The 19,994-nt window shown below is 44.0% G+C and overlaps 1 protein-coding gene across 6 annotated transcripts in view; it reads left to right on the top strand.

Annotated features, from left to right (window-relative positions):
- Positions 1–19,994, top strand: part of par-1 — a 124,390-nt gene that overhangs the window by 10,841 nt on the left and 93,555 nt on the right. For all 6 annotated transcript variants that reach the window (XM_072305583.1, XM_072305579.1, XM_072305573.1 and 3 more), the window contains exon 2: positions 17,894–19,774. In XM_072305583.1, coding sequence (XP_072161684.1) covers positions 18,035–19,774 — 1,740 coding nt within the window. In that variant the 5' untranslated portion in view covers positions 17,894–18,034. The remainder of the gene's footprint in view (positions 1–17,893; positions 19,775–19,994) is intronic.

Here is a 19,994-nt window from a genome sequence, read left to right as displayed (position 1 = left end):
ATTTTCGTTTTTATTCTCGCTGTAAATGCTGTTTTTTCTGTCGTTGTCTATCTCTCGCTCTTTTCTCTTTATGAGCTACACTACCAATGTTTCTAACTCCAGATGCCGTAGTGGTTAAATGTGAGCTCCTTTGCTGGCCTTTCAGCAAAAGCCCCATTTCGGCGTTTAAAAAAAAACTAAGGAAAGTAATTTTTTGACCTCTGCAATGAAGCATCTCGTGAATGCTGCGAGTTCAGTATACATGTTGACCTTTCTTCAAACTATTGTTTCATTGATCTGCTCGAAAAACGAATGAAACCGTTAAATTTTCCGAGATACCCTTTTTAGTAAGCATCTGTAACGAGAGTCTTGAAGAGATTTTGAAAAACTTGTCACGCACCTAACTTCCAACAAGTCCAATTCTTTTTATTTATCTGATAATTAATCGAGGAAACTGTACTCGCATCGGCACTCGCGTGCGTTAACCTTTTATGGCGACTCCATATGGCAACGCTTGGCATCCTATCGATCACTTACTCCAATTTTAAATTCCCGGTGGACGCAATAAACTTGTTCCGGAGCACTTGCCAACGAAGAGAGGATCAGATTCCTCCTGAGACCCGCGTAACCGGAGGAACTTGCGGAAACAACGAGATGCTATTAAAGGATCGCCATAACCTCACTCAAAATAGCGATTCCATGAAAACGTAAGAGCCCCGTTTTCTCGGGACTTATCATGTGGAGTTCTTCGTGTTCTTCCGACTTTTCCGGTCGCGTGAAATGGTGGCGGGGGGGGGGGGGGCGGCATGAGATTAAGGGGAAACAGAGGAACCTCGTCAGATTTATCTAAATTTATCTACTTACAGCCGCGGCGCACCAGCCGTCGGAAAGTAAAATTTTCGGAGGTCAAAGGCTTTATTTTAATCTTTGGGCTCTCTGAAGTAGGTACTAGGAGTTACTAAACATTTTCAATTAACACAAGTGTAAGTCTCACCTGTTCGCACTTGAATTTATAGATTCTTGGATCGTTGTGTAATTAGAATTTAATATTATAGAGAAATTGGTTTTGTACCTCAATGTCTCTAGATGCAGACCCATTCTCGGGCTGAATTTCAAGGATTCATATGAAGCTGGAAATGAAACGATTTGTCGAATATTGGGGAAAAAAACACATTGGATCTAGAGTCCAGACTCTTGAAAACATTGACAAGAAAAAGGACTCTTGATTCAATCAGATTTAAACTTAAATCAAGAGGAAATCCGCTCAAATTAAGAGGCTTGGTTCTTGATTTAAGCTTACATCTGATTGAATCAAGAGTATTTTTTCTTGTCCATGTTTTTAAGAGTCTGGACTCTAGATCCAATGTGTTTTTTTTTTTTTCCAGTGTGCCAATCACGTGCCACCAACTTGAATCGGTCGTCCCGTTTCGAGCACCATATGGATCCTTGAAACTCAGCTTGAGAATAAGTGACTTCCTTCTTGGATGTTGGAAATCCAGATAAACGGAAATATTTTTCATGACGCACGAACGAGGTGAGTCAACGAAAAGTCGAGTCCGAATGAGTTGCGGTGCGTTTGGGACTGCGTTCGACGCATGCGCAGCGACACACGGCAGCTCGGAAGAATGCCTTTTGTTTTTGTTTACGCACCATTATCTCGGCCGTTTGAATCGTGAGAAAAATGAATGAAATTAAATCCCTCCGTCCATCTTGTCAATTACTCCCGCTTTTTATCCAGGCGCTCCTACGGCGCGATGTGCGATGTTGCGTTCGCGCCGAGGAGATGCCTGCGGCCGCTACGGCTACGCCGCGCGCCGGGACAATGATGCAATAACTCGCTTGTTTATCGCACCTACTATCCTCCTACCGTGCTGTCAGATTTCCCGTTAAATCTAATCGTTTCTTCCTTTTCTTACACCATTCACACATCTTCATTCCAAGCTCTCTGCAGTTTTCAAATCTTACCAAGAAACTTTAAACGCTTATAACTGCGGTTATACAAAACTTTGAGGTTCCAATAGTGGTTTTATCGGTTTTCGCGGAAAATTTTCTTCTAAACCAACCCCGCGAAATTTAAAATGTGACAAAGTAAAACATCAGAATTCGCAGTTCTAGTCAAAAATGTCATGTGCGACCTCTCTTATTGACTCGATCCACTGTGCGCCGTTTGGGGATTTTCAACGCCTAAATGTTTGCCCTGATGTAATGTGCGATGAGTATTGTTTGTTCTTTGGCACCTAAGAATCGGGGTTTATCTATCAGATTACACTTTTCCCTTGCTTTTTCTCACCCAACTAAATCCTCCCTATGAGTCCTTAGTAGTCCACGCGAGGAAAGAGTACCTTTTAGACTCAACTTTACCTCTAAATAAGCGAATTTCTACGGTTTTACACCGCCCGCCGTCAAGATTCTCGTTCAATTTTCCGATAATCAATGCGGAGACCAACTAAGCTGTTCAAAAATACGGCCTCAAAGCGATCAGACTGAAATTCAGAAAAGCGGAATGAGTGCTGCAATCACTTCTGCCTACAAAAAATGCTATTAACTGGAACGTCCGTTGCCAACGGTACGGCAAGTTGAGAAGAAAATTAAAACGAAATAAATAACTGAGGAAGTCAGGAAATCATGAGGAAGGGGAATGAAAGTGTAATGGACCACTAGACAAGGTACGAATTTCAGCATTCTGATACATGTTTCTTGACCAAAATTTCACGCAGAACACGATACGCGCAACGAAAATTACTGAAATCAACTCCTAAGGAAGATATTAACGTTTTCATTGCACATTGGTTACGAGGAATTTGAAAGGCCCGCTCACAAGAAACTCAAAGCTCTACGTGAATCAAATTGCGCACCACAACGGTTTCAGCGAGCCTCTCAATCGAGCAAACGTTCATTTCCCACTATGTGTTGTTCAAATTATAAGCAATTTGCTATAACTGAGCCAAAGCGTCAAGATTGAGATTGCCAGATTTTTATATCGCAGAGACTGTCATAATAACGTTCAGGGCGCGATGTGAATCACGTATAGCATTGAGTTTTCATGAGCGGGTGGTTTGAATTCACGCATCAAGAATCATTAAATATCTTCGTAAGGAGTTGATTTCGGTAATTTTTGTTGTGCGAATCGTGTTCTACGTGAAATTTTGGTTAAGAAACATGTATCAGAATGCTGAAGTTCGTACCTTGTCTAGTGGTCCATTGACGCTCCCCGCACACAATAATAAAAGTATACGAAGATCATTGTATACCTCCAGGAAACGCAGAAGCAGTTTTTTCTCCCCCATTTCAAGCTCCCAGATGACCTACTTATTCCGAGAATACCGCGGAAATGTGTCCAATTTTCCACCTCACGCTGGTAGCAAGTCCAGTTTTTCTGAAGCTTGCCCCGATTATATTGCTTCCTACATTCGAAATATGTTCCACGTGCGCTTCGTGAATGTTTAATGATGCGGAATCATGTGTTGCGATGCTTCTGTTTTGGCCCTTCGATTCTTACCATGTTCAACGTGTTAAAAAGTTACCATGTTTAAAAAGTTTCATCGTCTGTGGGTTATTATTTTTTTTTTCTTTTTAAATTCTATTTTCTTTCAATCAAGGATTTCAAAAATATGTCAAACAACCCATTTTCGTCTCGAGAATGGAGCGAATTCAATTATTGTGAATCGGTTGGCTGGTCCAGTATCTTCTCTGACCATGCATAGATTTTTCATAATATGTAATCAATCAACAACTCGAGAAAATAATGTAGATCGGTTTCATAATGCACCTTTCCGAATCCATGGACGGTTATGTCGGTTATGTATTTGTCAAATTTTGCACAAATAACTGCCCGAAATCGTTTGGATACGGTAACAACAAAGTGTACTTGGCAGCGGAGTGGAGGGAGATCAAGGTCGGAGGAGGATAATTGGACGTATTTCTATCAAACGGACCCATGTGCATTATGACGTGAGCTCTGTCATGCATATATTCTTATGGGTCTCAGGGCTCATGTCTTAATGCACACACTTCCGTTTGATATAAATACATCCAATTATTATGGCTATCGCACGTTGTCAAGTCACTTTCGAATCGCGCCACCAAGAAGCACCAGTCGCTTGATATGGGATAAAATGTGCCGGATGCATTTTCCACGACTGCCAAGTTCTTGCGTTTCAGATCAGCGCTTGACAGGCGGTAAGAATGGTTGCATTTAAATGGTTGCAGCTAGGCACGGCTGCCATGAGCGTGAAGGAACCGCACGCTAAAGGCTTCCTATCATATGTGGTTCCGTATCGCCTGATGGAAGTGAATCTTTAAATGATGAATCGCATAGAAAATCTTGCCGTTTAATCTCGAAAGGCTTTTTTCTTATTTTGAAATTAAAGAGACCTGCGGGCTGATTTTTAAAATGGATTGACAAAGCTATAGACAAATACGACTTAGGGAAAATGGAGCTATACATTGATAAAAGCCGGTGGTTGCAATGGAAAAAGGAGGTAAGCAATAGGCTAAGTACATAACAACAACCTACGAGGGACCCTATAGTTACACTGGTGAAAAAAAAAAAACACATTGAATCTAAAGTCCAGACTGTTAAAAACATCGACAAGAAAAAGTACTCTTGATTCAATCAGAATCTAGCTTAAATCAAGAACCAAGCGTCTTAATTTAAGCTACAGATTTCGTTTTGATTCAAGCCAAAATCCGATCGAATCAAGAGTATTTTTTCTTGTCGATGTTTTTAAGAGTCTGGACTCTAGGTCCAATGTTTTTTTTTTTTTTTTCCCAGAGTAGTCCATCATCCTCCTCCGTAGCCTGCAACAACCAATAGTGCCCCTTCATTTTACCGTCATTCGTATTGTCTGTCGCTTTGTCTATCAATTCCAACGATTGGCCCGCTGTAAACATACAGGAAAACCGTGAGCTCGGTTTTCTAAAGTCGTTGCATTTTCTATTTATAGCTTGTGGCAGGTATTCAGTTATTCACTGATGACAAAAAAATAACAGAGCCAGTGTCGTTTATCGAGCTAACGTGAGTCGGCGTTGCACGTTAACTTCCACCATATCGCCAACTTGGGTCGATTTTGAAAAGCAATACGTCGCTCGGCTGTCGAAGGGGCTCGCACCGAGAGATGAGCCCGGGAAAGTAAGAAGTCAAACGGACGACAGAGTTCATGGCGTGCAGTTACACCCGTGTATTTGTAAGAAGGGCGACGAATAGTATAGGTGGCGATTCTTGAAAGTTGGCAACATTGTTTTTCCTCCATTTAAATGTATGTCAGACAATGGACTCTTGGTGAGGGAGCTCCTCTCACTTAAAATGGATATTTTTAATGGATTTAAATGGAGGAAAAACTGTGCTGCCTACTCGGAAAATGGCCACTGTCTGTATCCAGGACCAAGCAAGTGAGTGAGCTGAGTTAAAATCAAACATGCCACTGCCACAGTTCACCCATTCTGCCGTGCTAAGGAAGAACATCGTATGAACATTCGAGAGTTGCCAAATTTCCCTCGATAAAACGTGTATTTTTGACGCAATATAAGCATATTTTTCCTTGAAATATTCAGACATTTTAGATTAAATTGCATACAAAATCGTCTGAAAATTTTGAGGGAAAGTATTCCTAATTTTCCCAGAAAATTCGGTTTTTACCAAAGGAAATTCGGCAACGTCTGAAGGCTCCTACGGCGTTCTTCCCTAGCACGGCAGCATTTGTTTACTCGTCTTTTATTTTCCTTTTTTCCAGTCTTGATGAGCTTAAATTTATTTCGCAGTAGTTCGGCTATCAACTGCTCAGTGCTCATCCTTACTCTGCATTCACCTCGCGGGAACGATCAAGTATTCACGGAGGGAATGTGTGCTTGAGCGCTTTCGATACGTATGCGCGCATTATTGAGTATTTACGTGTGCAAGTCGAGTAATTTTATCTGACTCGCCGCCGCGCCATGCCATTCCGCCATTTCGCTTGAATGACAAAACCCCAGATCAGCCTCGAGTTTTGCAATAATGCACTGTGCAGTGTTCTCGTTTACGCGGAGCTGCCGCAGCTCCTTCTTTGCTGCATTACTTGTTACTGCTCCGATAAATAATCGAAATAAATTCGATATGACCGAATCAGTAATCGATTAAAATATCGAATCCTCGCCGTGCCATCATTTGCAGCGAATGAAGCTCTTAGCGAAACGAATAGAACCATCGGAGACTGAGTGACTAGAGGCTCTTGTTTGCAGTTGCGAGGCGTGCTTTGCGATATACCGATAGATCTGCCATTTAAACCTAAGGCGAAGGATCGATAAACAGGGCATTCACAACGAAGACCTTAATAATCGATTCTTTACTGTAGCTTTAAATTGGACAATATCGAAAATCGATAATTCACGCCTCGCCACTGCTTGTTTGGTGTATCGTTCACGTTCTTTCCTGCTCATTAACATAAGGGAAGATGGAAAAAACAAAACACATTATGTCGGCAGAAAATGTTATTAGCCGTATGAGGTTTTATTTTCTAAAACTATTGGTTCGGAGGGAATAAAGTTACCACAAAAATTGGAGGTAGACACATGAGACCAATTCCGGCAGGATCGTTGTCCTCTCCCGTTTGTATGCAATAAAAAATGCATTCGAGACGGTTTGACATCGACATTGAGACTATTTCTCTCTGTGAAGGTCGCCATGGTGGAAAGAGAGTACCGCGGCATCCAATTTGCAATTTTTTCTTCTTTGAAAACGATAAGTGGAAGTGCCGATGTGGTGTGCTATAGATTATGCATGCAGTAGTACAATCTGAATCGCACTGGGAAAATCTTACGTTGTTTCTTCCTAAGGTTTTCATCGAGCCATTGCAACTGTCGAGGAGAATCGAGCGTGAAATCGGATTTGTACTCCGTAAATGAACTCATTCGGTGGCTACATCACAGTTTTCTACTACTGTTTTGCTGGTTTAAATGTGAAAAGACCTATAACCGCGTCGTATTCGCGCTATGGTGGTAAAATGTGTCTAGATGTTTCCTGCAAGCGGAATTTCACGTTTCAAGAGTCAGTTTATTGATTTATGATTCGTTAATGAGAAATTTGTGAAGGAGCATCCCAAATTACTCACGCTGAATTTATAAATGAGGTTATGTCCCATTGTTTTGATTAGAGCTACCACGCACACGCACATCAAGTGAGCAATACCTACAGCTCAAGTATCGCAAATTAGTTGGTCGAATATCGCAAGAATGACGTAGCCACTGAACCCGTCTACAGTGGCGATCTTGCGAGTCGGCAACATTGTTTTTCCTCCATTTAAATCCATTAAAAATATCGATGTAGGTGAGGCAAGCTGCTCTACCAAGAATCGATTGTTTTGCATTCGTTTAAACGGAGGAAAACCAATGTTGCCAACTTTCAAGAATCGCTACTAACCTTCTATCGGGACTATTGGGAGGTGACTCGCTATTCGGCTCGCTGTGGCGTGTCGTCCGAGCGAACAAATCACCCGAATGTGCTTGACGTCATTAAAAGTTAAGTCGTAACGACTGCAACTCGGGAGCTTTGCTAGCCGAACTTTCCATGCACCGAGTCGTTCTTATCCCGGGGGCTCTCGAGTCGCGGTTTTGTTGTCCCCCCTCCCTCCCCCCATCCCCTCCAACACCACCGAGTCGGGCTGTTTTCCCCCTCGCTGCGTGGCAACGATCCAGAATGGGTCAAGGTGTCAAGGACGCGGCGGACGGGCGGGCGCGCTGCGTGGGAAAAATCATCGCATCGGCTCCGCTTATCGCCGCTTGCAACACTGTCGCACTGTCGATGATGAAGTTTAAGGGCGGACGTTGCGTTCCAGTGTGACGTCATATCACCGAGTCCGAAATGCGTTTCTCGGATCGATGACAGTTCCGAGTTGCCCACTACCCAACTTCTCAGTGGTTCCAATGAATGTTGAAGCGGGGTGTCTACAAGTCCGGAAATAGTACCTACTGATTTTTTAAGGGCGGTCTGGAAGTACGGAAAAAGTGCGGAAATTCCGCACAAAGGTCCGGATTTTTTTTTAAATTTTTTGTCATTTTTGTCGCAATTTCAACTTTTGAAATTTTTCAAATTTTGTAAAATGAAGGTACTGAAAAAGTACGGAATTTTTCTGTCGGAGGAGGTACTGAATTTCGTGAGAATGTACTGAAAAAGTACTGTAAAAGTACTTATTTTTGACCCGCTTGTTTCAGTAGACACCCTGGTTCAAGTTCTCGCATCTGTTCCAATTTTTCATTTTTTGTTCGAGTTATTCCTAAGTCCATCCCGTCGATTTCCGTGAATGTTTGGCGATCAGTAGGTAATAAATTCCTTGTGGGTCCGCTGCCTGTAGTTCACAGATTCGGGACGCAGTTCTCTGAACGTCGCGTAACGCCCAACGTAGAATGACGAGTTCTTGAAAACCTCAAAAAATGAAGGAATCATTTCCAATTCTAAAAATTCAGCAGGGAGTTTTGGAAACATGAATTTCTTCCTACTCGCTTTTGTTTACTACCGGTTTTGATTCACCTTAATTTATGCTGCCGATATAGTTCAAATCTGTCGCCAATAAGGCGTGGAACTGCCTCTAAAGACTCGAGTTAGGTTCGGGTTAGGTCACGCAACTAAATCAACTCCGCGGCAATGCGGGAGGTGTCGCACGGAAATGAAGGCGCGCTACGCGCCACTGCTAGATCGCGGAGATCTCTTCGGCAGCTGTTATCAACGGAGGGTTTCAAGTTTCTCTCCTTTTCTCCTTATAGATGGCTAGTGCGCTATTGCATTATCGACGTTGCAAATCTCCGCATATCGATGTAAATTAAAAGCCCTTGACCCCCCCCCCCCCCCCCCCAAGGTCTTGACTTTTGTATTTTTTTTTCTTTCAATTTCAAGAATTTTTAAGAGCACAGTTTAATGCTTAAAAATTCATATTCTCGTAGAGAGAGGGAAGTTGCGTCAATTTTTAGTCAGTTTATGAGGGAGCTGTACGCATAAAAAGTAATGAGAGCTCATTTCAAATGAGCATGATGATCTTCCTCCCTATGCACTGAAGCCGATTTTCAGACTTAGGTCTAGTCATGAAAACATCGCTCAAATTGCAACCATTAAAATCATCCTAAATCTGAATTTTGCGCTCTTGGTGCAAAAATGGAACTGCGGGCTTCTTATTGAAATTGATAGACAAAGCGTTAGACAAAAAATAACATAGGTAGTATGGAGCGATCCTTTTGGTTGACGTGGGTGGTTCCTATTGGCTGGGGGAGAAAAGGATGGACTAACTATAGGGTCTTTCGTGGGTTCCCGTTAGTTAGTCTATTACCTACCCTCTTTGTCTTTGTCCATTGCAACCTTCCGCTTCTACCATTAGGCTTCCTGATATTTTGAGGATAGACATTAGACAACGCACCGGCGTAGGTTCGAAAATGTCATTCTTATCTGAAAGAGGCTTCAGCGGAAATTAAGAGACGACCTTCGGTTAGCGAATTCCGCTGCGTTGAATGTGTAAGCGAAGTTTTCGATCAATTACTCAGCATGCGTAGGCTGGGGGAAGTGAGGGTGCTAAGTTTTGAAGAGTCTGGGCTCTGGGGAGGCGAACTTCCTCTCCACTGATTGATTCATGACGTTCTTCCAAGTTGATCCCCGTGCGCTCCCCCACGTGGCCTGTGCGTGTCAGCACTCCGTCACCTCGTCAAGAAAAGGGCGTATTGCTACTCACAAATCAACCCTTGCCAACATGGAAATTAATGAGCAGCAGGGCTCATCTCAAAATTTCGTTTAAATTAAGCCACGCGCATTCAGCTAGGTTTCCGGAAGTCTTCGTTTGTTTCGTTGATGTCACGCTTGCTTGTTATGTCGTTAGTGAAACGTCAATCTCTGTTTTGTCGTCATAAGGTCGTCTTGTAAGCTCTGAATCACAATTCAATTGGATTGTAGTGGAAAAATGAAGGCTCACTGGAAGAGGAAGTCTCTTGGATCCCGAGTCCAGATTCTCGAACTATTCGGCAAGAAAAACATAATCTTAATTCACGAGGACTTTTTGCTTGAATCGAGTAGAAACTCCGCTTACATTAAAAGGGTTGGCTCGCGACTCAAGAAAAAAATCCGACTGATTCAAGATAACTTTTTCGTCGTGAATTTTGTTAAGACCGTAGACTCTGGATCCAAGAGACTTTTTTCTGGTGCTTCAGAGAATCTGTCCTCTTTTCCTCCTAACACCAAATCAGTTTTTGACGGAAGTGGACTCTTTTGCGATCGGCTGATTATTTTTTCATCAGAAACTAGTCTACTCTTCTTGAAGTGATACATCTCGAAATTTTTTAACGCATCCAATGTGAGATTGCTGAAATGCTTCATCCTGCTTGCGCTGGCCACTAAATTATTCACAGTATATGCCTGTAAATGATTTTATCGAGAGCCCTTGAGCAGTGGCGATTCTTGAAAGTTGGCAAAACTGTTCTCCCTCCTTTTAAATTACGTGAAACAATCGATTGATGGTGTGGCAAATTACTCACCTAAAATCGATATTTTTAATGGATCTAAGTGGAGGAAAAACAGCGTTGCCAACTTTAAAGAATCTGCATTGCTCTCGAGGCTTAGCGGACCTGGATCACTCGTGCACAAGCGGCGAAAAAATGTTTCAAGACCCATGAGCATTGTTTCATTGAGAATGGCCGATGGAAATTTCCCGGAGGCAATCAGGTCGTGGAATCTTACTGAGCTGCGGCTGTCATTCGTCATTGGCGCACGGAAATTGACCCCCGTTCGCGTCGTTCCACGGCCACTTAATGGCTCATCGCTTTTTAACGCCACTTTACACGCCGAGATACGACAAGAGACAGGGCAAAGCCCCCGAGACAGAGGAGCCCAATCTCAAACTCCGAATCCCACCCAAGGCAGTTTGGCACAACCAGTGGCGAGGCGTGATAATCGACTATCCATAATTTCCTATTTAAAGCCATGCTCAAGAATCGACCATTATGGTGTTCGTTTCGAAGCCCCTGATAATCGATCCTTTTTCATAGGATTCAATGGAAGATTGATCGATTCGATTAGATTCATCGCCAAGCACGCCACGCCACTGGGTACAACTTGCGCTCATGCTCCAAGTGAGCCTCCTATTATGAGCAGGGTGTCTACAAGTCCGGAAATAGTACTGATTTTTTTAAGGGCGGTCCGAAACTACTGAAAAAGTGCGGAAATTCCGCAAAAAGGTCCGGACTTTGTTGTTGCAATTTCAAATTTTTGAAATTTTTCGAATTTCGTCAAATGACGGTGCTGAAAAAGTACGGAATTTTTTACACTGTTGGAGGAGGTACTGAATTTCTTGAGAATGTACTGAAAAAGAACTCTAAAAGTACTCATTTTTGACCAGCCTCTTTTGTAGACACCCTGGTAACGCGCAACGCTTGAGGCGTTAAGCGTCTCGAAGGGTTGGACTGCGAAGCGGTCAGGAGGCGTACCCCCTAGTGACGTAGTAATTAAATCGTGCAAAGTTAATTTTCGGATGTTCTTGCTCAGAGAGCCAAGCTACTCGGGAACGGAGCGAATCCACGCACTTGACCTTCATTTGTTTTGACAGCATTAATGTAAAGGGAACCGGGAAGACAAACATCGATGTGACCTCATTAATCAGTCATCATCTCTGGAGCCAGACGTTGTTACGCGGGCTTTGACAAATACTCGGATGATTCGAATTATATCTGTGGAATACATTTTTTGCCCCTGCATCAGTGAACTCCAAAGACTTTTATGCTTTTGTGATGGTTGCATCTCAAGGTCGTTCATTCGGCTCGTTGAGTAGTGAGGTTTTTTTTTTTTTTAGTATAGCTTTTTATACCCAACAATGAGATGAAAAGTTTAATCTGAAATGTGTGTTCTTCCACCTCATATTAAACGTTTTAACTGTACTTCATCCTAAGAATACTCCGCCTCATGTAAATCAAGTGTGCTATAAATTAAGTGGAACTTTCTCAGTATTGTGTTGTGCGGAGATATCTCCGTAGTTTATGGATCATATCTTTCAAGTGACTTTGTGTACTGACGCGAACGATCATTGAACTGGGAAGCACTTTTTGGAGGTATTATTTGAAAAATGTAATAGCGCGTTTGCTGTCGGGAAAAAGTACTTAAAGCGTTGTTTTAAGTACCTCGCCGTTTATTTTACAATTTAATAGAAAAGAGTTTTTAAGTGACGCTGGTTGACGTTGGCGTCAATCGATAAACTATTTCCGATCTCATCGATAACTGTTCTAGTCGCAAATTACGAAACCTCGTTCTCTTTCTCCCCAGTTTGCCTTCAATAAGCTGGTAGGCAATGTGAGTGGCTCAGGAGCAGTTATAGTTGCTTGTTTCAGTTTGAGCATTTTACGGAATTTTACGCTCATTCTCACAAGTTCGCCTTCAATAAGAGAGAAGACAGCCTTTGAATGTCGTATGGCTCTTGAACCTTAAGAAACGCTCTTGTGTCAAATCATCTGGTTTTTCACTCGTTGAGGAACTCAGCATATAAAAAAACTGTGCTCAAGAACGTCGTTTTTACAATACTGTTGTATAATCTTTCTCATTATGATGGACTAACTGTTGTTTCAGCAAAGTTAGTTCATACAACGGCACAGTTAATTGCATTGGTAATGTGTCCGATAAGACAGACAGGTCAAATACGTCCACAATAATTAACATTATACGGCTGAGCATTTAAGAAACAAATAATTGCAGCGTGATCATTGCACTTGTCAGCTTTTTTCCACCTGTATTATCACTCGTTGTATATAACACGCTCGGCGAATTGCAAGTTTCGGGAGCGCCAACTTCTCCTTTGCGATCGCTTGCGCTTGTGGAACGCTCACGGGACATCAATGATCGTCGCTCTTATAGCCGATAAGTCGACATTCAAAGAACACCTTCATTTCTCGATATGATAAGGCGATTTTTTCCGTCATCGCGTTCAAGTCCGATTGTCGTTCACGTGCTTGGTATCTGTTCGTCTCCCGTTTCCAGTTTGCCTCCATCCCAAAGACTCGTTAAGCTTTGAATAGCTATCATTATCCTCGCAGGCAAAATGACTCGAATTGTGGTAGTGCTTTTCTTGTGGAGCACAGGGCTATTACTAATTTACATCCTACAGGAAAATTGGAATATGGAGTCCCCCCCCCCCCTTTTTTTTTCTCTTTTTTAAATGTCATTTTCTGGACCTGGAGGATAGGTTTGAATGACGATTATGAGTCGCAGGGCTCTCTGTGCGCTGAGTTAGCGACGTTCGTCAAGACTTCTATACTCGCTTGAATCTTCTATCGAATTTTGAAACAACGTGACGGTCTTGCGCACCGAACATTTACTTGAGAAGTGGCAAATTTATTCATTCGCATATTTTATTTACCGCGTTTCTTTTTGTTTTTCCTCCGTGAAGTTCTACCTAATTTATCAAGACTGTCACTAAAGGAAAAAGAAATCATAAGTTCGGTAAATGCATGACCGCTAAGCATATTCCAAGTTCTCATTCTCGGGATTCATTTCGGTTACCTCCCGCTAACCATCCTGCTGAGTCCCTGAAAGAAAGCGTCTTCTTATTCGATTTCGAGTTTTCCTCTTCTTAGGTTAATTAGGAATGCTAGACCGGTGGTGGGGAGGGGATCCCTTGATTTCCACGTGGCTAAACGTGGCTTGTGAATATAAAAGTGACCTAATTCTGTCAGAATCCTTTGCCTTCCCTTTGTATGAATTGAAGAAAATTGTTGTTAATGTCGCCTCCCCTTTTTCCTACCGAACCAGACCCAACGTACGAATAGCAGTTGAGTTTCTTCTCTCTTTCTTCCCTTTTTGCTGTCCTTCTTGAGCCAGCCTTGATTATTGAAATTGATAGACAAAGCTATTAGTTAAGAAGACATAGGGAGTATGTAACGATCCCATTGGTTGAAACTGGTGGTCTTTACAGACTAAGAGGGAAAACTATAGACTAAATGTCGGGTCTCTTGTCAATTGCCGTTAGTTAGTCTATTACCTACCTCCTTTGTCCATTGCAACCACCCGCCTCCACCAATAGGATCCCGCCGTATCCCTTTCGTCTTCTTTGTCCATAGCTTTGTCTATCAAGTTCAATAATCGGCCGGCAGGTCAGTAATCGTCGTTTTCCTTTCAAAAAAACGTAACGGCATTTCAATGTTGCTGAATTTCCCCTGGCAAATTGCACTTTTACCAGGAAAATATTGGCATTCCTAACTGAAAATGCCACTGATCTCACAAAAAAATCAAAACACAAGGTACATCTTTGTATAAAATTGAATTGTTAGAAACAATTTTGCAAACTTGGAATAAAGTGACGTTCCTTCACTGGAAAAAAAAGTAGCTTGGATCTAGAGTCCAGACTCTTAAAAACATTGACAAGAAAAAATACTCTTGATTCAATCGGATTTTTGCTTAGATCAAGAACCAAGCCTCTTAATCTAAGCGGATTTCCTATTGATTCAAGCAAAAATCCGATTGAATCAAGATTATTTTTTCTTGTCATTGTTTTCAAGAGTCTGGACTCTAGATCCAAGCGACTTTTTTCCCAGTGTTCGTCTAGGGAACGACGTAATGAGCCTTGGCCTTGGCATGTTTTATCCGGAAAAGTCTGTGCAGAGAATGTTTTATTTTGTTTTTGATCATCTCTCTCCACTTAGGATTTACTTTTGGTGTACTTCCTCCGAAGGAAACGATTCTCGTCTACCATACGAAGCAATCCTCGGTTGATGGTAGATGGATTGATACGTAGCGTGCAGTGCTTGCACAAGTTTTGCATCGCAACGATTCCGTAAATAAACAGCTCACAAATCGAACCGTTAAACGAATAAAGTCCGTTCGCTTTTACTTGTTTACTCGGAGAAGTAATCAAGATCCTTCGACTGTTGGTAGAAGACTCAGGCGCAATTTCAAACGGTTCTTTCTTCATATCAAGGGTGAATTTCCGAATGGTCCCGGATTGTTTGACCCGAGTTTTGTTTTTCTTCGTCCGACATCCTCCGGGAAGAATTTCTTCTTCATCGCTGAGGTTGAGTCAATATTATCTTCTTTAAATCCTCTTAATATCTTAGTAGACATTTGTAGGCAAATGTTTTCTCCGAGACGGAGCACAACACATCGATGACTATCTCCTAGTTTTGAGCGCAGAGGGAATCGAGCTCTTTTTTCAAGTTTGTTCCTTCTGATGAGCCGTGTTTGCGTCGCAACTTTTCTTGCTCGGCTGTGCGAGTAGAGAGGTGTTTTTTACGTCAAACGCACTCATTCTTATGTGAACAGTGCGTAATTAGTGTGATAACTTATTCATAATCTGAAGCTGTTCAGGCACGTGTAAACAAGATTCTTGAACTTCTTGCGCAACGGTGCCAAATTGTATGACACGTCCTCTTTTTCCATTAACGAATAGAAATAATTCTAGCAGCTGGTTAAAAACTTACTTAAGGTTTTTGTTTTAAAAAAATATTATTATTATTACTATACCCGCATCTTTATTGTAGTGCTGTTTGTATGCGTCAACTGCTATTTGACAATGCCGCTCACGATTGAAATCCATTTCAGAGACAAATGGTAGCTTCGAAGCCGGGCAGAAAATTCGATTTGAATATTTCCGTTCGACTCGTCGTCGTCTCCCGGACGCAGGAACGTAACTCCATTCCAAAGTTGCCAAATTGACTTAAACTATTAATTGATTTTACAAAAATGTATACCTGTGCAATTTTTATCAAAATTTTTTCTGATTTTTGCATGAAATCTGAGGACAAAATCAATACAATTTTTAGTCAGAAATGCCCAAGATTCTCCTACTTAATATGCAATTTGCGAAGGAAAATTTGGCAACAATGAAATGGAGTGAGTTACGTCCTTTCGTGAGGGAAACGGCGTCATGAGCCTAAAAACTCAATTTTACATCCGTATGACATCAAAGAACCCAACTGAACACTAAGAAGTAAAATGTATTTAACTCATAGGTTCATTTCATCAGTTGAAGAAAGGCAACATTGACAATATTCTCTCAGGAAAACTCTGGATCAAACCAAGTTAACTCGTTCCATGGTTTTGAAAAGATTGATGAGATCTCTCAAACGTGTTTCATTGTGTGCCACTTACCTATTTAAATATTCAACTGCTCATAATCTCGTTTCGCGAATTGTAAATTGCTACGAAGAGTCGTCGCTTATCTGTGGAAAATAAGAAATAACCTCTCGACTACAATTCACCCACGAGATAAGTCAGTGTCCAAAGGTTAAGTAAATTAAGTGGTCCAAATGAATGTCATTAATCGACTCTCAAGATTCTCGCTTCAAATTACCGTCCGAGTTGCGTCTTTCACAACGCCCAGCGATTTGCGAACTTGGGGAGAAAAACTACAAAATACCTCGTTTGTAGCCACAATATTAATCGATATGTTAATTAATGTACCTATATTAGAGTTCCCATTGGCAGAGGTTATTGAAAAACTCCAGAAAAGGTCGTAAATTTGATTTCGAATTCATCGTGAGAGGGGGGGGGGGGTGTCGGTAAAAACGTATAAAATTACTAGAACTTTCTACCAGAAGAGGGAAAAATGAATCAAGCCCCAACCTCTTGCATACCCTTGGCCCTTGGCTCAAAAGAATTTCTCTCTCCTACGACCGTAAAGACGCAGTGTTCATTAATGCATTGAAATTCGCGAGAGTAAAACTTTTTCGCCTGTCAGCCCGAATTTTGACACGTGGTGTGAAGGAAAGGAAAGGACGGATCTCTCCGCTAGAACTTATCCTCAAGTTTTCGTTAGTCACCCCGACCTGTCCAGAGCGAACCGAGTGGAGGTATTTAAGCCGTTGACGAAAATATATCGAACCACCAGCTTAGCGCGGAAACTTTCGCCGGCTCAACTCGGAATGACGTTTAACTTTCGGATGTTGCGCGTTCCTAATCGAAAATTTAATAAACTTTTCCCCGCCGTCATCAAAAGTTAGGTTGATTCGGCGGTCTCCTGGCACTCGGAGTTCTTTTGTGCCTCGGCTTCCAACGCGGCTCGCAGGAAGCTCAAGCTCGAAAGTTGGAGGTCGCGTGGAGAGACGACGAGAATGTCATCCTCCGAGTCCGACTCTTGGAATATTTTCTCAAGTTCATAGAGCTCACTCTCCCGGGAGGAGGGAAGAAATTGTATTGTTCGCCACGTTTTGACCTTGGGGAAAAATCTATGGCACGGCGCAATTATAAATTCTTCTTCCTCTTTTATTTCTTTTTTCATCTCCCGATCAGCAAATCATCGACCAATGCAAATACCCGCTGGGATTGGAGCTTCGGTTGGAAATTCCTCTCTCTAGTCGACTGAGAACCTCGGTTCATCTTTACTCTTTTCATGTAAAATCATCGATAAACTGAAAAAAGTTTGTCGATTTTCTGTTCCTCTCCCATGCTGTTGAGACTCAAGTGTAGGTCGCGTCCGCTCGTTGCAAAGCATCCTTACGTCTAATGAAAATATCAATTATATTTGAATAAAGAAAAATCCTCGGCTTCTGCTGTCAGCAATCTGTTAATCGGTCTTCCGGTTTCTGTTTTGTTTTATTCTCTTGCCGTTGGAGTCCCTTAAGGAAGTTTCATTCCTTTGGCCGGATAGATAGTTTACTTCTGATCCAACTGATGGACCATGTAATGTGGGTGAAGCTGTAAGTGGGTTGAATGAATGATTCATAAACGCCGCCATCTTAAAATCTAATGTCGTTGAATTTTAGAATTTGATGTTTTCGTAAATGAATGCTATGACAGATGAAATATAAACGCTCAAATGCAGGCATAAGTCAGCCACAAGTTCATTTCTGGAACTTAGTTTTAGGAAAGATAGGTAATAACCTATTCTCCCCCCCTCCCTCCCTCCCTCTCTCATCCACTCATCTCCATACACTCTCGCACTGTCTACATTCCGATTTCAGCGTACTCATTTCTTTACGTACCTCTTTTCAGCATGAAAGTGTGAAATCCGTCCGATTCCTTGTGTAAGTTGTGCGGTAAAAACTAGTGAGATCTCAGTGGAATGAGCCGTCGGACGATGAGCGGACGGTAAAATGAAGGAGACGAAGGGTTCATGCAGCCGGTGTGAGTAAAATGGCGAGCATCGGAGAAACTGATCCGTCGACATCCGTCACGATGGGATTGAGGAAACACAAGGAGCGAGCCGAGTCCGAGCCGGAGCCGAACGTCAACGGCCTGGACCCCGGCGAGGACCCGGACGACCCCCCGGAACTACCGGAACTACCAGACTGGAGCGCCAAGAAAGCGGCCCTCAAAACGAGCTGTGATGATATCGCCGTGCCTTCCCAGAGCCCCGCACCCGAGTCGGCGCTAACCCCCACCCAAGAGGACAGCGCCGCAGAAGATGGGTCCTCGGACAAATGTGATAACGCCGATAAAACTGTACCTGAAGAAAGCCTAAGTGATAAAGCCGAGCCCGAGAAGACGGTGCCGGTCGTCGCCACCCCCGCCCCCGTCCCCCCTCTGCCCGAAATCAAGGAGGTGGACGAGAGCAGCTCCTCGTCGACGAGCAGCACCGTTGTCGAGATGGCTGCCAACGCCATCGAAGCCGCGAGGAAAGACGAGTCCACCCGGCGGAAGATGATCGCCCACATCGACCTGGAGATCGGCGACGAGAACGACGACGAAGACGCCCTGCCGGAAAGCGAGAGCGCCGCTCTGCTCCGGGACAGAGCCGAGACCAGCGACACAGAAGCAGACTCCAATCTGGGATCGCCCAGTTTGGGCGTGGGTGACGAGGCCGTCAAACCGCGCGTCAAGAAGATCAGCACCGGCTCGCACATATTCTCAGTCGTCCCGGTCGAGAAGAACGAGGCGGCGGCGGCGGCCGGCGAGCAGGAGGACAGGTCCGGCAACCGGATCCTCGTTCCCGGGATCAGGGTCAAAGACGAGGACGGTGTCTCCCAGAACTCGGGCACCTACGATACCGAGGCCAAAGTCGTGGAGATCCCCGTCCCGGTCCTGACCCCGTCCTCGGGAGCCGGGACTTCCTCGGACAACTCCCCGTCGCACTCGGTCGACAAGAAAGTGCGCAAGAGCCGCCGCTTCAAGATCAACCTCAAGTCCTTGGACGGCGTCCTCAAGGTCCTCGGCAAAGGGGACAAGAAGAAGAAGGAGGACAAGAGCGACAGAGACTCCATCAGCAGCGGGAACGTGAAGCGGAGCACGGGGTTCTCGATCTCGCCGCGCGTGGCCAACCAGATGGCCTCGTCGGTCGGGAGCAGCTGCGGGCTCGGCGGCGAGTCGGATAACATGCTCCCCGAAATGGCCCTCATCGAGAACCACCTCAACGAGCTGACGATGGTCGAGTCGGAGCTGAAGAAGCTCCAGAAGCAGGAGATGGAGCGGAACAAGCTCAACGAGACGGTGGTGGCGAACCGTCGGACCATCGCCGGGACGGTGCCGACCCGGAGCGAGACCTACAAGAACGACACGGACGCCAACCACCACGTGCGGCGCCTCGGCTGGTTGGCCGCCCTCAAGAAGAACTTCGCCTCGAACCCGACTCCGGCGTCGTCGGTGGCCGCCGCGCCGGCCCGCAACGCCACGGTGCGCGCGACGATCGGCGGGAAAGCGCCGCCCGCGAGCCGATCCACCGGCGCCGCCGCCGCCGGGAGGACTGCGCAGCCGCAGAACCAGCGGAGACCCAGCTCGGGTCAGGCCAAGAGCGGCTACAACGCCGGCGAAGGACGGGCCAGTCACCGGCTCCTGCCGCCCAACAAGAAGGACGCCGGCAGGATGACTACGAGGCAGCAGCGCATGTTGCCGAGCCACAGGCGTCAGGCCGAGTTCGTCCCCGGCATCACAGTTCAGGTATGTTCATCTGCCTTTTGCAAACTTCGATCTCCTCCCGAGCCAAACGCCTCAGTATTTTCTCGTCCTAGCTCAGGAGAAGAGTATCCCAATTTAATTTACAACTCATATCCTTAACTTGGTACTCTAGATGAAAGCGAACAGGACAGGATAGACCGGCTAGGTCTCATACTGTCCCATCTCGGAACTTCCAGTATTGACCAAAATTTTCCATCGACCA

The sequence above is a fragment of the Bemisia tabaci genome, chromosome 1 (genome assembly GCF_918797505.1).
Source record: "Bemisia tabaci chromosome 1, PGI_BMITA_v3".
NCBI lineage: Eukaryota > Metazoa > Arthropoda > Insecta > Hemiptera > Aleyrodidae > Bemisia > Bemisia tabaci.
The sequence above is the reverse complement of the archived record's forward strand: the minus strand, read 5'-3'. Positions and strand labels throughout refer to the sequence as shown.